At 36.8% G+C, this 16,153-nt stretch overlaps 1 protein-coding gene across 18 annotated transcripts in view; it reads right to left on the bottom strand.

Moving 5' to 3' along the window:
• The window catches only part of GTDC1 (glycosyltransferase like domain containing 1), a 493,004-nt gene that overhangs the window by 379,356 nt on the left and 97,495 nt on the right, over window positions 1-16,153 (bottom strand). For 12 of the 18 annotated variants that reach the window (XR_003514505.1, XR_003514508.1, XR_003514506.1 and 9 more), the window contains 2 exons: window positions 7,349-7,414; window positions 1,665-1,868 (listed from right to left, as the gene is read on the bottom strand). The exons of 1 other annotated variant lie outside the window; for it this stretch is intronic. Coding sequence is in view for 13 of the 17 variants with exons in the window: in XM_027561467.1 (XP_027417268.1) it covers window positions 1,665-1,843 (179 nt within the window). In the remaining 4 variants the exon portion in view is untranslated. Of the gene's footprint in view, window positions 1-1,664; window positions 1,869-3,932; window positions 3,954-7,254; window positions 7,415-16,153 lie in introns of those variants that run through there. 5 more of the 18 variants (XM_027561563.1, XM_027561490.1, XM_027561499.1 and 2 more) reach the window with 4 other exon arrangements.

The following is a 16,153-nucleotide window of genomic DNA, read 5'->3' as shown; positions in this document are numbered from 1 at the left end:
TGCTATCCATACACATATATTTGTGATATAATAATTCCATTCAGAAATACTGCATAATCAAAATGAAATCTAATAGCAGATAGAAAAATGGTTCATTTCAATGTTCAAATCACTGTACAAATGTATCATATCATTTGGTACATATGAATGTATTATATCAAATGGTAATGTTAAATGAAAATGTGCCATAAAGCCAACCTGATCACTTGACCTTAAGTAATATAATGCAAATGGTGCTGCAAAAACACAATTAAATGAGATGTGAAAGCAACTATAAACAGTCAGATCTTAACACAGCAATAGGCTTGTCACTGCCCTTAAGATTTGTTATCGATACATGCACTGAAATTTCTAATACTACTAGTGAATCTACAATACTCACTTGGTGACACCAGAATATAAAACATTAAATTATGTAAGGAAAAATACACTTTAGATTAGAAAAATACAAAATTCTCAACATGCCCTCCAACAGTTTTTACCTTTAAATTCCAAGCAACATGGCTTGAGCGTTCACTGCTGTTTCATCCGACAATCTGAATTCTCAGAGGTGATGCATGGCTTTCATATACCAAATGGGCTGTTTTCTGAATCCCCCAAATTACTACTAAGCACAGCAACCTACATTTAAATCTCAAGCTGCTCTCTCCCTTGTCACTGCTCCACCCTACAAGCAGCAGCAGATGGATACGGCTGCTGAAGCCAAGGTGGGCACTGCAGCTTGCAATGTGCCCTCACTCTAACAACCTGTCTCGAACTCCATTCATTATCAGTCTGGCACTCCTCACTCCTGCCGACATCAATGCAGCCCTACACAGAAGGGTCCAGCGTGGTAAGAACATGGATATGTAAACCACAGTAGGATAATCATCTACTACTTAACCATCAGGAGACACATGGCAATAGGGATATTCCAGGGGGATTTCATTCTACTTGTTTCCTTAAAATGGGATCAGTAGTTCCCATTCAGCTTTTCTCATGAGACTTTCTAACAGGTCCCCATAGTTCCCACTGCCTGACGATGCAAAATTCAAAACTGAGATCTGTGTCCCCAGTCTGTGTCCCCAAATCTATTCATCCTTCCAGAGTAAGCAAAGGTGATCAACTCTATAAAAAGACCTCCAATTTGTCACAGTCAAAATCAACGTCTCCCCTTTTCATACTCTCATAGCACTTGCATATCCATCTTTAACTGAATAGTCTATAAAAACCTGTAAGGGTTATATTCATCTTGGTCATATCCATCTTTCCAACCTGAGCTCCTAGTACAGAGCAGATACCCTAAAACAGCATACTCACTCAAAGAGGCATGAGAGGTTATGGAAGTGAAAAAAAAAAAAAAAAAAAAAACCAAGTATGCACAAGATCAACTCTCATCTCAGGCCAAAAAAATGTCATCATACACCCACATGTGCATGTGGTAAAAGGACAAGACAAATAAGAAGAGGCATGTAGGGTCTAAATGAGGCCACATTCCTACCAGCCAGGTGTCCTCAGAATATCAGTGTACCCGGCTGCTTTGCTGTCTCTACAGGAATAGCTACTGTAGTCATACTGACCAATTACACAGTTGGAGGAAATCTCACAGAGGCCAACAGAGTAGCAGGCTCCTTAGAACAGGTGCATTTGAAATAGGCTGGAGACACAGCCTGGGTTTTAATTACCTGTAGTGCTCACTGGTGGGAATATTCTGAGAGAAGTATAAAGCTGATGTCCTTGCTCTCCAGTGCCATTTCTTTGCAGGCAGGGTATAAAGGACAGAGTCTTCTAACTCTTCTTGAAGCAGATCCACCAGCTGTTTATGGGACCCACCATAGAATGCCTCAAGGATGAGAATACTCATTGGCCCTTTCAAACCTTCACAGATCCTAGATATTAAGAAAAAAAAAATTCAAACATACATATATGTATGTATAACTGTTTTAAAATAAATATGTTCAAATATTATATCCAGAAAGCAAATAAAATCATTTACAGACACATTTTTAAATAGGTTTATTCTTTTTATTTTATGGTATCTTCCCCTCTTTTAACATTTATTTATTTTTGGCTGCATCAAATCTTAGTTGTGGCATGTGGGATCTTTCATTGAGGTATACAGCCTTCTCCCTCGTTGTGGCTCATGGGCTCAGGTGGCCTGCAGCATATGGGATTTTAGTTCCCCAAAATGGGATCAAACCCACGCCACCTACACCAGAAGCTGGACTCCCAACCATTGAGCAACCAGGGAAGCCCTTTTCCACTTTTTTTTTAAATATGTAACATGAGATTTGTATTTGGGAATCAATATTTTTATACCATTTATGTTCATAAGAGGAAAGAAAGATGGTTTATTTTTCTGATTTCTGTTTTCTTCATGTCCTAAGATTACTTCCAAATGACTCAGTTTCTTCTATCCCAGGAAGTTTAAAGTCCCCTCCTACTGTGATGTCTCATTTCCTGGATGGAATGGCTGTGACCCTGACTCAGTAACCTCAGCACTACCTTGGACTACAGTTCTATCTGGACTTGGACAGTCACTGAACTCATGTCCTAACTAAGAATGCCACTACTAGAGTCCTTCATTTGTATGGCTCATTCCAGTTCAGGAATTCTCTGATTCTGGAACACTCATGTTAATCCATTTATCAATTCATCAGCTACCAGTGCCCCCAATGGATCCATATTTAGAAGAACACACACTCATACTCAAATATCAACTCTCTAGTGTTAAAAATCTTTAGGATACAATTTCTTGAGACATTTGGCCACTTCCTCACTATTATCAATATCCCACCCCCAAAGGAAGATGCAAAAAATAAGGTAAAGGTACATGCTTATGAACACCAAAGTTTCTACAATCTTTCTTTAAACAACAAAAGCATTAAGAGCAATAGGTAACACTGCTACTAAAGATGTGGTAAAATTTTCATCACAAAGAATTGGCTGTCAAGCAACTTTTTACTTTAATAATACGACTTTTGCTAATGTGCTCAGTGAAATAAAAATATATGTATGTATATAAAAACTTATATATGCATTTCAAATTACATGCTATTTCCTATAAGAAATAAACTAGAAATATCACTCAGTATATAACAACTACATTGTTTAAAAAATATTCCACGTTTGAATTCTCTTTTATGACTTAAGTAAACACCATTCATTAAGCAGCATATTGCTTTCTGTAATAATGCTGCTGCACAAAATTATTAGTCCCCAAAACTCAATGATGATCCTAAGAAAACTGTGCTTTACTTTGCTCAGTCAAGGCAATGTCTGCTTAAATTGAATTTCAAAGCAGAAAGTCTCAAATGGTTCTAAAAGAAATAACTGAAGTGAAAAATCATTTCTTGATATCTAAATCATCCAAAGAGCATTTTGGGGGAAGAATACAAACGTATTTCACTTATATGCAAAATAGGAAGCAGTGTTCCTCATGCGGGAAAGGCATGAATCCTTGGGTCAGGATGATACAGGTTCGAAGGTCAGCTCTGTCACATCCTAGCTGTATGATCTTGAACAAGTTACCTAACATTGCAGGACTTAGTCTCACCTTTTCTAAAATGAGGATAATAGAACTAACCTCAGAAATGTGTTGTGAGGATAAAATTGAAGCACAGTAGCTGACAAACAGTAATTAGGTACTTCCCAACCAGCACCCCACCTCCACCCCCAGCCTCTGCACCACAACCAATCCCCCCACCTCCCCAGGTATTAGGCTAAACCAATTGTGTGTGTGTGTGTGTGTGTGTGTGTGTGTGTGTGTGTGTTGGAGAAGGCAATGGCACCCCACTCCAGTACTTTTGCCTGGAAAATCCCATGGATGGAGGAGCCTGGTAGGCTGCAGTCCATGGGGTCACTAAGAGTCGGACACGACTGGGCGACTTCACTTTCACTTTTCACTTTCATGCACTGGAGAAGGAAATGGCAACCCACTCCAGTGTTCTTACCTGGAGAATCACAGGGACGGGTGGGCTGCCGTCTCTGGGGTCGCACAGAGTCGGACACGACTGAAGCGACTTAGCAGCAGCAGCAGCAGTGTGTGTGTGTGTTAGTTACTCAGTCATGTCCAATTCTTTGCAACTCCATGGACTATATAGCCTACCAGGCTTCCCTGTCCATGGGATTCCCCAGGCCAAGAATACTGGAGTGGGTTCCAATCCCTTCTTCAGGTGACTTTCCTGACTCAGGGATCTAACTTGGGGTCTCCTGCATCCAGGCAGACTCTTTAGTCTGAGCCACCAGGGAACTTAAGGAGTAAAGATAGAATCCTCCAGCATTTTCAAATCAGTTCTTTTCAATCACAGGTCCCTATTCACCAAGGAAAGGAGAATAGGCAATTGAAAGGCAGTGGGTGTTAGATTCAGTGGATTAGATTTGATAGAGTACATGAAGAACTATGGACAGAGGTTTGTGACATTGTACAGGAGACAAAGATGAAGACCATTTTCAAGAAAAAGAAATGGAAAAAGGGAAAATGGTTGTCTGAGGAGGCCTTACAAATAGCTGAGAAAAGCAGAGAAGCAAAAGGCAAAGGAGAAAAGGAAAGATACACCCATTTGAATGAAGAGTTCCAAAGAATAGCAAGGAGAGTTAAGAAAGCCTTCCTATGTGATCAATGTAAAGAAAAGGGGAAAACAATAAAATGGGAAAGACTAGAGATCTCTTCAGGAAAATCAGAGATACCAAGGGAACATTGCATGCAAAGATGGGCACAATTAAGGATAGAAATGGTATGGACCTAACTAACACAGAAGATATTAAGAGGAGCTGGCAAGAATACACAGAAAAACTATACAAAAAAGATCTTCATGACCCAGATAACCATGATGTGTGATCACTCACCTAGAGCCAGACATCCTGGAGTCTGAAGACAAGTGGGCCTTAGGAAGCATCACTACAAACAAAGCTAGTGGAGGTGATGGAATTTCAGCTGAGCTATTTCAAATCCTAAAAGATGATTCTGTGAAAGTGCTATACTCACTATGCCAGCAAATTTGGAAAACTCAGCAGTGGCCACAAGACTGGAAAAGGTCCATTTTCATTCCAATCCCAAGGAAAGGCAATGCCAAAGAATGCTCAAAACTACCACACAATTGCACTCATGTCACACGCTGGCTAAGTAATGCTCAAAATTCTCCAAGCAAGGTTTCAACAATACATGAACTAAGAAATTCTACATGTTCAAGCTGGATTTAGAAAAGGCAGAGGAACCAGAGATCAAATTGCCAACATCCGATGGACCACACATAAAGCAAGAGAGTTCCAAAAAACATGTACTTCTGCTTTATTGACTACACCAAAGCCTTTGACTTTGCAGATCACAACAAGCTGTGGAAAATTCTTAGAGATAAGAATATCAGACCATCTTACCCGCCTCCTGAGAAAACTATATGCAGGTCAAGAAGCAAGTTAGAACCAGACATGGAACAACGGACTGGTTCCAAATTGGGAAAGGAGTACATCAAGGCTGTATATTGTCACCCTGCTTATTTAACTTATATGCAGAGTACATCATGAGAAATGCTTGGCTGGATGAAGCACAAGCTGGAATCAAAATTGCCAGAAGAAATATCAATAACTTCAGAGACGCAGATGACACCACCATTATGGCAGAAAGTGAAGAGGAACCAAAGAGTCTCTTGATGAGGGTGAAAGAGGAGAATAAAAAGCTGATTTGAAACTCAACATTCAAAAAACTAAGATCATGGCAACTGGTCCCACCACTTCATGGCCAATAGATGGGGAAACAATGGAAACAGTGGCAGACTTTATTTTTTTGGCCTCCAAAATCACTGCAGACGGTGACTGTAGCAATGAAGTTAAAAGATACTTGCTCCTTGGAAGGAAAGCTATGACCAATCTAGACAGCACATTAAAAAGCAGAGACATTACTTTGCCAACAAAGGTCCGTCTAGTCAAAGCTATGGTTTTTCCAGTGGTCATGTATGGATGTCTGGACTGTGAAGAAAGCTGAGCACCGAAGAATTGATGCTTTTTCACTGTGGTGTTGGAGAAGACTCTTGAGAGTCTCTTGGACTGCAAGGAAATCCGACCAGTCCATTCTAAAGGAGATCAGTCCTTAACGTTCATTTTAAGGACTGATGCTGAAGCTGAAACTCCAATACTTTGGCCACCTGATAGGAAGAACTGACTTCTTGCAAAAGACCCTGATGCTGGGAAAGATTGAATGCAGAAGGAGAAGGGGACAACAGAGGATGAGCTGGTTGGATGGCATCACTGACTCAATGGAAATGAGTTTGAGCAAGCTCCGGGAGCTGGTGATGGACAGGGAAGCCTGGTGTGCTGTAGTCCCTGGGGTTGCAAAGAGTCAGACATGACTGAGTGACTGAACTTAACTGAATTGGGTGTTAACCATTCCTCTTCAGCAGCTTGTATTTTAAATATGAATTTGAGAGTACTGCAGATTGTGTGAGGAAGAAGTAAGCTCAGAGACTGAGTTATGCAGCTTATTTTTTTCAGGTTGTCTGGAGACTTCACCTGTATGATGCTGTATACAGTACATTAATAAAGAGCCTCCAAAGTTTAACAAAATGGTAGCCATTTGCCCTTCAAATGATTGAAACTTCTAGAAAGCAAAAGAGAAACTAATGAAAGGCAATTTTTAAAATCATATCAAGATTTTCAAAAAAAAAATACAAGCAGTTTAACATTAATTTGCTTACTGCATCGCATGACATGTATCTACTATCTTGCTTTATTTCCTCTGACCTAGTCACACTAAGGTGTATATGCTTAAAAGGTCTCTAAGAGTTTCTTATAAAAATGACCTGAGATACTTCCCCAAGTGATAGAAGGTGATATAAACCACTCTAGAGAATACTCCACTCATATAATCTCAAAGCAACATTAATATTCGGAAAAAAAAAAGTATTCTGATTCTTCATTACTCTGTCCTTTTCCATGATTAATCTAGAGCACATATCATGCCCTGCAGTTACAGATGTTTCTTATGGGTCTGAATCATGAGTTATCTGCAAACCATCAGCCACTGTGGAGGCAGTGCGTGTAGGTGCCGCTGCAGATTCAAGACACTCAGTAAGCAGAACTGAACATCAAGCATGTGGGAGGTTGAAAAATAGAAAAGGGGAAAAAAGATTATAGTTATAGTAGATTTCCACCCCTTTAATAGCTCAGTTAGAAGAGTGAAATGTACAGGTTTGACCTAGCGTTTACTGAAACATTCTTCTAGTGGCCAAAGGGTGTGCCTGCATTTAGGGTATTTTTCGAGGGAAAGTAACTATGTCTTACCATCTCTGAAAACTATACTTAGTGGCTTTGATTCATGGAAATTTGTTCTGCTTGTTTTGTGGAGACAGACATATCCTGGCAGTTCCCCACTTACTTCTACTGCAATGTTTGTGGCAAGAAGGAAATATGTTCTTCCCTTGTAGTCTTCTTTAAGCACAACCTGGCAGAAAGATGATTTCCATTAGGTGCAAGCAAAAGAGGGGAAGCTGATTTTTAAACATAAGATTCAAACCAAATGTCATTATAGCACATTAAAGAACAGCTCAAATACTTTCACTGTGCTTGTTTTGTTTTAGAAACACTGCTGGAAACATATGAGCAGTAGTTCAAAGAAAAAAAAACAAAAACACCACGTTAAAAAAGAACCTTTGCTGTTATGCTGGAATTTACTAAAAGATAAAGGAGTACACCATTTACCCATTTTAGCAATAATCTCAGAAAACTACAAATGGTCACGCCAGGGAAGTAATACAGACAATTTTGCACCTATAGCAACGGCTACTGGAGAGTGAGTGAGTGGGAGCAGAAGAAACAGGGCCTCAACACTGAAAGTCCTTGCTCCAGAGGATGAGAGGCTTCCCTCCATGGCAAGAGGCTGTGATCAGGTATTTGCCAAAAGATGCTGGTGAGCCTACAGGTAGCCAAATGTCTTACTGAGGTGCCTGGACTTATGAATCCATTAAAGTATTAGTACAGGTACTACCACAGATGATAAGCCCTGAAACAATTAAACAGAGTAAGTATATCAAAATTAGGAGTGCGGTATTTTAAAAGGAAGAAACCAACAAACAAAAAACTTCCTACATTGGAGAATAAACACCAAACAGAAAGCCCATGTCCTTTCTACACGACACTAGAATGATGATATTTTATGAGTAAATAGACAATCTGTTCATATTCCCTAAAAGAGTGTGAAAAATGTCTCAGATAAGTTTTTAACAACTTTTAAGTTTTCCTGCTTAAATAAGTAAGCTTCAGTTCTAAAAAAAAAAAAAACAAAACCTCATCTTCAGCATATTTTATCCCCCAGTGACACCAGATGAATGAGAATCTGCTACACTATTAAAGCTTTATGAAAATTTAATTCATTATCAATACTATGATTTAATGATACATGGTTAAATGCTAAATATTAAATTAACAATATAAAATGAGTCAAAGTGATAGCTTGGAATTTTAAACCACTTCAAGTTTTATTTAAGATCATCAGAGGTCAAAATGATCTGAGAATTACCTACCTTTCAAAAAATTTACATTCACAATTAAGACTGTGAGGGAATACAAAATGAAAAATTATGATAGTATTTCATATAAATATTTTGACCAAAATGAAAAGGTGCCATTAGAGTCATCCCAATTAAAAATAAAAATGCACTGATAAAATCACCAAGAACAAAAGTAGCCTGAAACCAATGCTGTGAATATTTTAAAATTTGTATTAAAAACTTTGTCATCATACCTGCATTTATTTTAAGCTTGACCCAAGTGCTTTACTCACTAAGCATTATCACTTTCAAGGTAAACCACATTTCTGTCTACCTCCTCTAGCAGTTACAGCTGCTGTGGTAGAGTTTTGTTGTTGTTGTTGCTTTTAACAGTAATAGCTAAAGGAAATTTGCAATATGCCATTGACATCGAAAAAGACGAACTATGTATAAATATCTCATGTGGATTTTTAAAAACTAAACCTAAGTCACATTAGAATCCCATAACTAGTCCTCATATATGATATCAGTGCAGTTACCTATAATATTCAAATAATTTTCCAACCAAATACCAAGGAACAATTTTAAATCAGAGAACCTGTTGTATTAAAATATTCCACAGACACCTTAGCACTATTGGTTGTGGGAAGGTATGGTTTCAGTGATGAGGGTTTTAACGGTTTTAATCCCACACACATGAGAAATTGATTCCACAGGCTAATCCACATATGGCTTAATACCTTAAACTTCAATCAACTGCTGGAAATATATTTTGTATTTGCCTATACACAGTATTTGGAAAGTTGAGCTTGGCAGAGCAAATATAGAGAGCTTAAATACAAAATGGAGTACATTGAGGAAAGTAGAATTTGAGTCGGATTTCCCAGTAGATTATCAGAGATTTACCTGGTATTTTCTAACTGACCCTTTCCCTTCTTCCCTTCTGAACCTCCACCCACCAGCTCCAACACACCCAGGTTCTATTTAAAAAGCAACCAGTAACCCAGCAGAGTAAAATAGGGTAGCACTAAGAAAAAAGTTCATGCTACTTTCCAGCCCACTCACTTATTTTAATGATTCATCAGGGAAACCCCAGTTGTTAAAATATACCTGAAATCTCATTAAATAGTAAAATAAAAAATGAAGAGCACGAAAAGATTTCTGCTTTGAAACATGTCATCAATGATTCCCCTAACAGAACCTATTAAGGGAAATATGCAATAAAAATATATTTTGCTATTGAATAAAAAAGTTTCCTCAAAGTATTATAAAACATTCTATTATCACATTGGGGGGGGGGGCGGGGGCAGAGAGACAAGGATAAACGGATCCTATGAAAAGGTTATTTTTTAAAATTTCATAAAAGTCATTCATAGCAAATACATCCTAACCTCTAAAGCCTCAATGTAATCTCTGAAGACTGATAAATAATCAGATATCAAATGTAGTGCAAAAAACTCACAATCCTAAAATTATAGGCACTGATAATATTATACATAAATAAAGAAAAGTCTGACTAACAGTAAGGCATGAAATCCGATCCTGAGCATTAGTTTGAACTGAAAATAATGTACAACAGAAACTTACCATTATTTCATTATTTGATCATGGGGCATACAGCCTAATATTTATAATAACTTGTATACAACGGTGTATTTAAAAAGCAACATTTTTTTTTCTAAGTCTTAAATTCATACTGAAAAAGATGTGGCAGAAAATTCTATTCCCGCATAAGGCTACGGATATTCTAATTCCATCAACTCTGACTTTTGTTTCTTGTTGTGGTAACTAAGTGAGGATTTATGCACCCAAAGCAAAATTTGGTAAGATTTATATGCTACACCATTTGTGAGACAATCTAAAGCTATTTTCAAGCATGCTGTTCCAAATATATGATTTGCAATGATCTTTTAACACATGCTCTTTTAAAATTATAATCTTATATGCATATATGGCTATTTAATTTTCCATGACAAATATTTTCATTCTTTTTAGATTTGGGATATAACTTTCTGCTCAAAAATATCCATTACTTATGCCATGACTTGAATTAACACAAAATCTTGGGTATAACTATCAGTATCAAATGCAAATTCAAAAAATACCTACCCATACCAACATTATGATTTATTATTCACTTATTTTCACACATATGTAATTTCCACTAACAACTAGATGTGCATGTGTGTGTGTATGTATATATATATATATATATATGTGTGTGTGTGTATATGTATATCTATTACAAGTTCATTACCTTACATTTTTTAAAGTTATATTCAACATTATATAGCAAAATTATAACTTTGAAAATTTTTGTGAGTATACTGGTTTAATTCTACTGACAAAATACTAACCTTCTTTCAATTTTTCATTGCTATCAATTTCATGAATAACTTTAAACTATAAAACCAGCAATGAATTAGTTCTACTGAATACTAAGATTTTTTCAATTTGCTGACATTTTAAAATGTGGCAGCAAATTTATGAATCAATAGAATATTTTATACCAGAAAATTATGTCATCACTCATTTGAACTATTGCATTACCCTTTTAACTGGGTCTCCATGCCACCACACAATCTGGTTCCCAACACACCACTGTCCATAATCCAGCCACAAATAGTCATCCAAAATGCAAATCTGATCATGAAGTGACAAGCTCACATACCTTCCATATCTCCATCACCTAAGGACAAAACCCAAGGCACTAGACATGGCAGTTATGACCTTCCTTTTCAGGCCTGTTCCTTTCTTTTCACTGCAGCCTTGCTTCCCCTTCTCCCACTTCAATCCTCTTCCTCTACTTCCCCAATGTCATCGGAGCAATATCAAGCACTCACACTCATGTAGCTATTTTATATTTCTGTGACATTACATCTTTATCTTTTTTCTATCAGTCTTTTCTTCAAGTTCATCTGATGAAATTTTCTTACAATTTCTGCACATCAATCACCAACTCTATGAAGTCTTTCCCTGAACATTTCATAAACATGACTTGTTTTCTACTCTGTACGGTATCATAAGACTTTTTTCACTCTATTTCTGCATTCTGCTTCCTATGGGGCTGTAAAAAATTTGGAAGATAAGGGAACATGTCATTGTTTTCTCAAAGGGCTATCCCAGGATCTGCTACAGAGTGAATGTCACTAAGCTTTTTGTAAAGGTGAACTGAAGATTAGGAGGAAATGGGAAGTTGATTCTGCCTTTAAAGAAGTAACATTGCTTTCACCTTAACACCAGTCCTGAGCAAATCAGTGTCAGGAAGCAGCGCTATACCTGTTACTAATGATTTCCATTATTCCTGAAGCCTAGACTAAATCAAATAGCTAGTACAACTGAATACATTTTATATTTATTCTTTTTTCTTGCTGTTCACAGAAATCAGAATTTACTGAAATGAATAAATTATTTTCGTGTAGATATGTGTTTATCCTAACCTACTAATACAACAGAAGTAACTGTGATTAAAGAAGAGGGAGAAATACCATAAGCAACTGAATTCTAGGCCAAAGCAAGTTTCAAGGCCTAAGAGAATATCTGTGATATCCATGAATTTTGAAAATCACCTACAGTTTTTTATTCTGTTTGATCTCTTGTCATCCTAGTTTAATACTAGACATGGAAGTAGGATGAGAAACCAATTCCCTCATCATCAATCTGGAGATCCCATTCCACATTTAGTAATTAGGCTTTTATTTAATGGGGAAGAAAAAAAGGCATTTTAAAATACTTTCTGCCAACAATTATGCATTTTATAAAAGTTTGACAAGATGAATAATGCATTTGCTTTCTCAAGATGGCAATTCTCCAAGCCTTCCACCTTCCTGAAACAGGCTGCAAATCAGCTCAGTGGGAGAAAATGGGGCTATATGACCCATTCAGATATGGACACCTATGTGCAGAAGCCAGCGTGAATTGCAAAATCATAGGTGGAAGGAAGGCTGCTGCCACTGTTCCACCACTTCTCTTTTACAGAAGAAGAAATAGAGACTATTGGAATCAAAGAATAAGTGACAGAAAAAACAAATATCACACATATGTGGAATCCAGAAAAATGGTACAGATGAACTTATTCAGAAGGCAGAAATAGAGACACAGATGTAGAGAACAAACATATGGACACTAAGGGAGGAAGCAGGAGTAGGATGGATTAGAATACTGGGATTGACATATATACACTACTATCTATAAAGTAGATAACTAATGAGAACCTACTGCATAGCACAAGGAACTCTCAATGCTCTGTGGTGACCTAAATGCGAAGGAAATCCAAAAAAGAGGGGATACATGTATACATATAGCTGATTCACTTTGCTCTACAGCACACACTAACATAATATTGTAAAGCAACTATAGTCCAATAAAAAATAATAATAAAATAGAATTTAAAAATTTAAAATTTTAATGTTTAATTACAAAAATTTTTAATGTGATAGAGCAAGGGTTTAAACTCAGAGCTTCTAACCCCATATTCACATATTTTCCCCTTGAGCTTCACTCCAGGCATATGATATAACCTAAGTAAAAGATGCCTCCGTTTTCTAATCTTGGTAGTTTTTGCATTAAATAACAATATTATTATTATGTAAATAATATACTGCAGTATAAATGTATATGTTCATGGGATGTAAATGTCATTATTCGATGATAAATGCATTTATTGTATAATATGGCTAATATTGGGGCTCTCTCAGGGGCTCAGTAAAGATCTGCCGGCCAACTGCAGGAAACACAGGTTCGATCCTTAGATCACGAAGATGTTCTGGAGGAGGAAATGGCAACTCACTCCAGTATTCTTGCCTGGGAAATCCCATGAGGAGCCTGGTAGGCTACAGTCATGGGGCTGCAAAAAAGTCAGACACGACTTAGTGACTAAACAACAACAAACATATGTAATGATAACTCCCATTAGTCTGTAAACCTAGGACACTGGTGATGTAAGTCACACAGAACTGAACATCAAATAGTTAGGATCACAAATCTCAAACTTCTGTGATTTCTTCCTGAGTCCAGCATAATCAATCCTCTCCCTTTACCTCACAACTTTTATCCATCACCCACCAGCTCTAGACTGGCAACTTTTTGATAGGATAACAAGATGGATGAAGGACAATATCCAAGATTGATGTAACAAGAATGGAGTGTGAAGTGGGAGGGGAGAAGTCAGGCATAGGGCTATGTAGGAAATTATTTCATAAGCTGCTACAGTCACCATTAAACAAAGTCCAAGTGCCCTTGATAAAACAATCTGTAGTACTTCTCAGTGCTTATTCCCTGTAGACCACATTTACATGAGTGATTATATAGGACCCATTTCCTCCCCTGGATATTAAGTTCCATGAGGATACTGAACAGGTCTACTTGCTTACCACTAGACCCTCAGCAAGTAGCAAACAGAAGTTGTTCAACAAATGTGGTTGAGTCAATAAACCATAAAACCCTGTAAAAATGGCATTGATAATTTCTTCCTATTTCATTCAAGGTCGCAAATACTCACCCTTTACTACCACTAATTACTATTTACTCTCACAAACGTAACTTAATGCACACATTCTATCATCATCTAAATATAAGAGGTAGCATTTTATCATATTCAAAATGATACACTTTCTAAGGAAAACAGTTCTACCAATAGTCCTGGTAAGGTGTTTAGAAGTCATGTTGCACATCATGGGCAACTCTACCTTCTCTGAGCTGACTAGACTCCATAAGAATATTTAACCCAAGGACAGTCAAGTCTATAACCTGAAAGATTCAACTGGTTAACCATTAGACTGACATTTTTTATTAGACAGAGTCATTATCTTGCTACTCTACATTGACTTCTATGCCAAATTTTAACTCAGACCTGGTTTGTGCAAGGTAATTATAAATATACACACCACAGAAATTTAAAATAAAATGACTGGTTCTTAACTACACCAGTGCTAACATTTTCTAAGAATTTACTCCGTATTAACTAAGCCAAAAATTGTTGAGACATTCCCTCTTCTAGTAGGAGGCACATGTCACATTTTCAGTTAATTCTGAAACTGAAATAGCAAGGTTACTCTAACACAAATACATTCTCAATGTCCTATTTGAAGTACTACAACCCAAGCAAACATGGGTGGCATTCCCCTGATGAGTTGAAATAAATGTCACCAAGCATAATGTTCTGGATTTACTCACTTCCACTGAAAAATAAAAAGGACATAATCTCACAATCCAATCTGTTTATCAGTGAGGGAAATCAACTTAAAAGAAATACAAAATCCAGGGGCAAAAGAATATCAGGCAAACAGTTCGGAGACAAAAGAGAAATTTCCATAGAGGATTAGAGGGCTAGAAATGGAAATCCTTAGTACTGATGTTAGATATCTTTAATATTTTAATATTCATTTTGTATCAATTAAAGTACCCTGCAGTAACATGCTTTTTTTAAATGGTATTAGGAAATATGAGGGAAAGGCAAGATTAGAATCTGTCCTTTAAAATCCAAATCAACAAAATCATAAAGATGTATCAATTGAAATATTTAGTATTTTAACTTCTCTCATCTCCAAAGTTCCACATGAACACAGAAGTTTACTAGAAATAGCATTAGTTAAAAGTACGTTTTCTTCTATTTGTTTATTGCAGAAGGTTTTTTTCTAGTTGTCATATATTTCTTAAGCAGCTTGTGATTTGCCAACAGTCTAAGACATATATTGGTGATTTATGAAGTCATCTCTAGATAGAGTTTAGAGATTGTTACTGATAAATTTTTAAAAGTCCAGAAACCCAGTTTAGACCAGGGCTGAGTAAATCTGGGGCTAATAGATGCGGTAATGAGAGCTGTATCACTATTTTTAAATATTACAAGGGGCATATCACTAGCTACTCACTATTATAAGAAAAAGAGTCAGTCTGATAATAATAGACTGGGATTTTAATATCATGAAGGTATTTAGGAATGAGTCTGTTGAGTAAAGTAAAGGCATTATGCAAACAAGGATGGATAATTTCTAGAAGGTCTGCTATTCTCCATAGTTTTGCACAGGCTGGCCCATATCATCTGACACAAAAGTTTCCACTAAAGAAGATAAGAAGCATAGCTCAAAGTTCCCTGATTGGAGCAAGCACTATGCCTTTTATCTATCTAGTGGCCTTGTTTGTCACTATTATCTCTTTATCAAATGGTTTTTCAAGGAGACATTCCAATGATACAAATATTTTGTCTAATGAGGCAGACCTTACAGTACACAGTATTCTTTGCAAACTACTCAAAGCCACATTCTGCAACCTCACCATCTCTTAAGTTAGTAATTTAATGGTTTGTAAATAGTGCATTCAAATAAGAGTAAGGTAGCCTGAGAGTTAATTAATTCTCCCTTGCATCCCTATCCAGCATATATGCCTACCTTATCTGGGACTCTAAGTCTCTAGATTAATTAGCATTCAAAGTCAACAAACAGCCTGAATCACTGCAGAGAGAGATTATAACTTAAACTCCTAAAACTAGGTACATAATATTATGTATTTCATATAATAGTTCTTCAATTGATCTTAGTAGAACTGAATGACATAAAGAATACCTTGTTTCTGTTTATTATCCCTCTTGTTCAATGTTCCTTTTCCTGCTTTGTTTCTAAACTTTACTTGCAAGAACTAAATTTAAAATATCAAATAAACTCCTTCAAACTGTTTAGAGTAAATGTCTGCAGGGCACA

Source organism: Bos indicus x Bos taurus, chromosome 2, assembly GCF_003369695.1.
Source record: "Bos indicus x Bos taurus breed Angus x Brahman F1 hybrid chromosome 2, Bos_hybrid_MaternalHap_v2.0, whole genome shotgun sequence".
In the NCBI taxonomy this organism is placed as follows: domain Eukaryota; kingdom Metazoa; phylum Chordata; class Mammalia; order Artiodactyla; family Bovidae; genus Bos; species Bos indicus x Bos taurus.
Note: the sequence above shows the minus strand (reverse complement) of the source record. Positions and strands in the feature narration are given on the sequence as shown.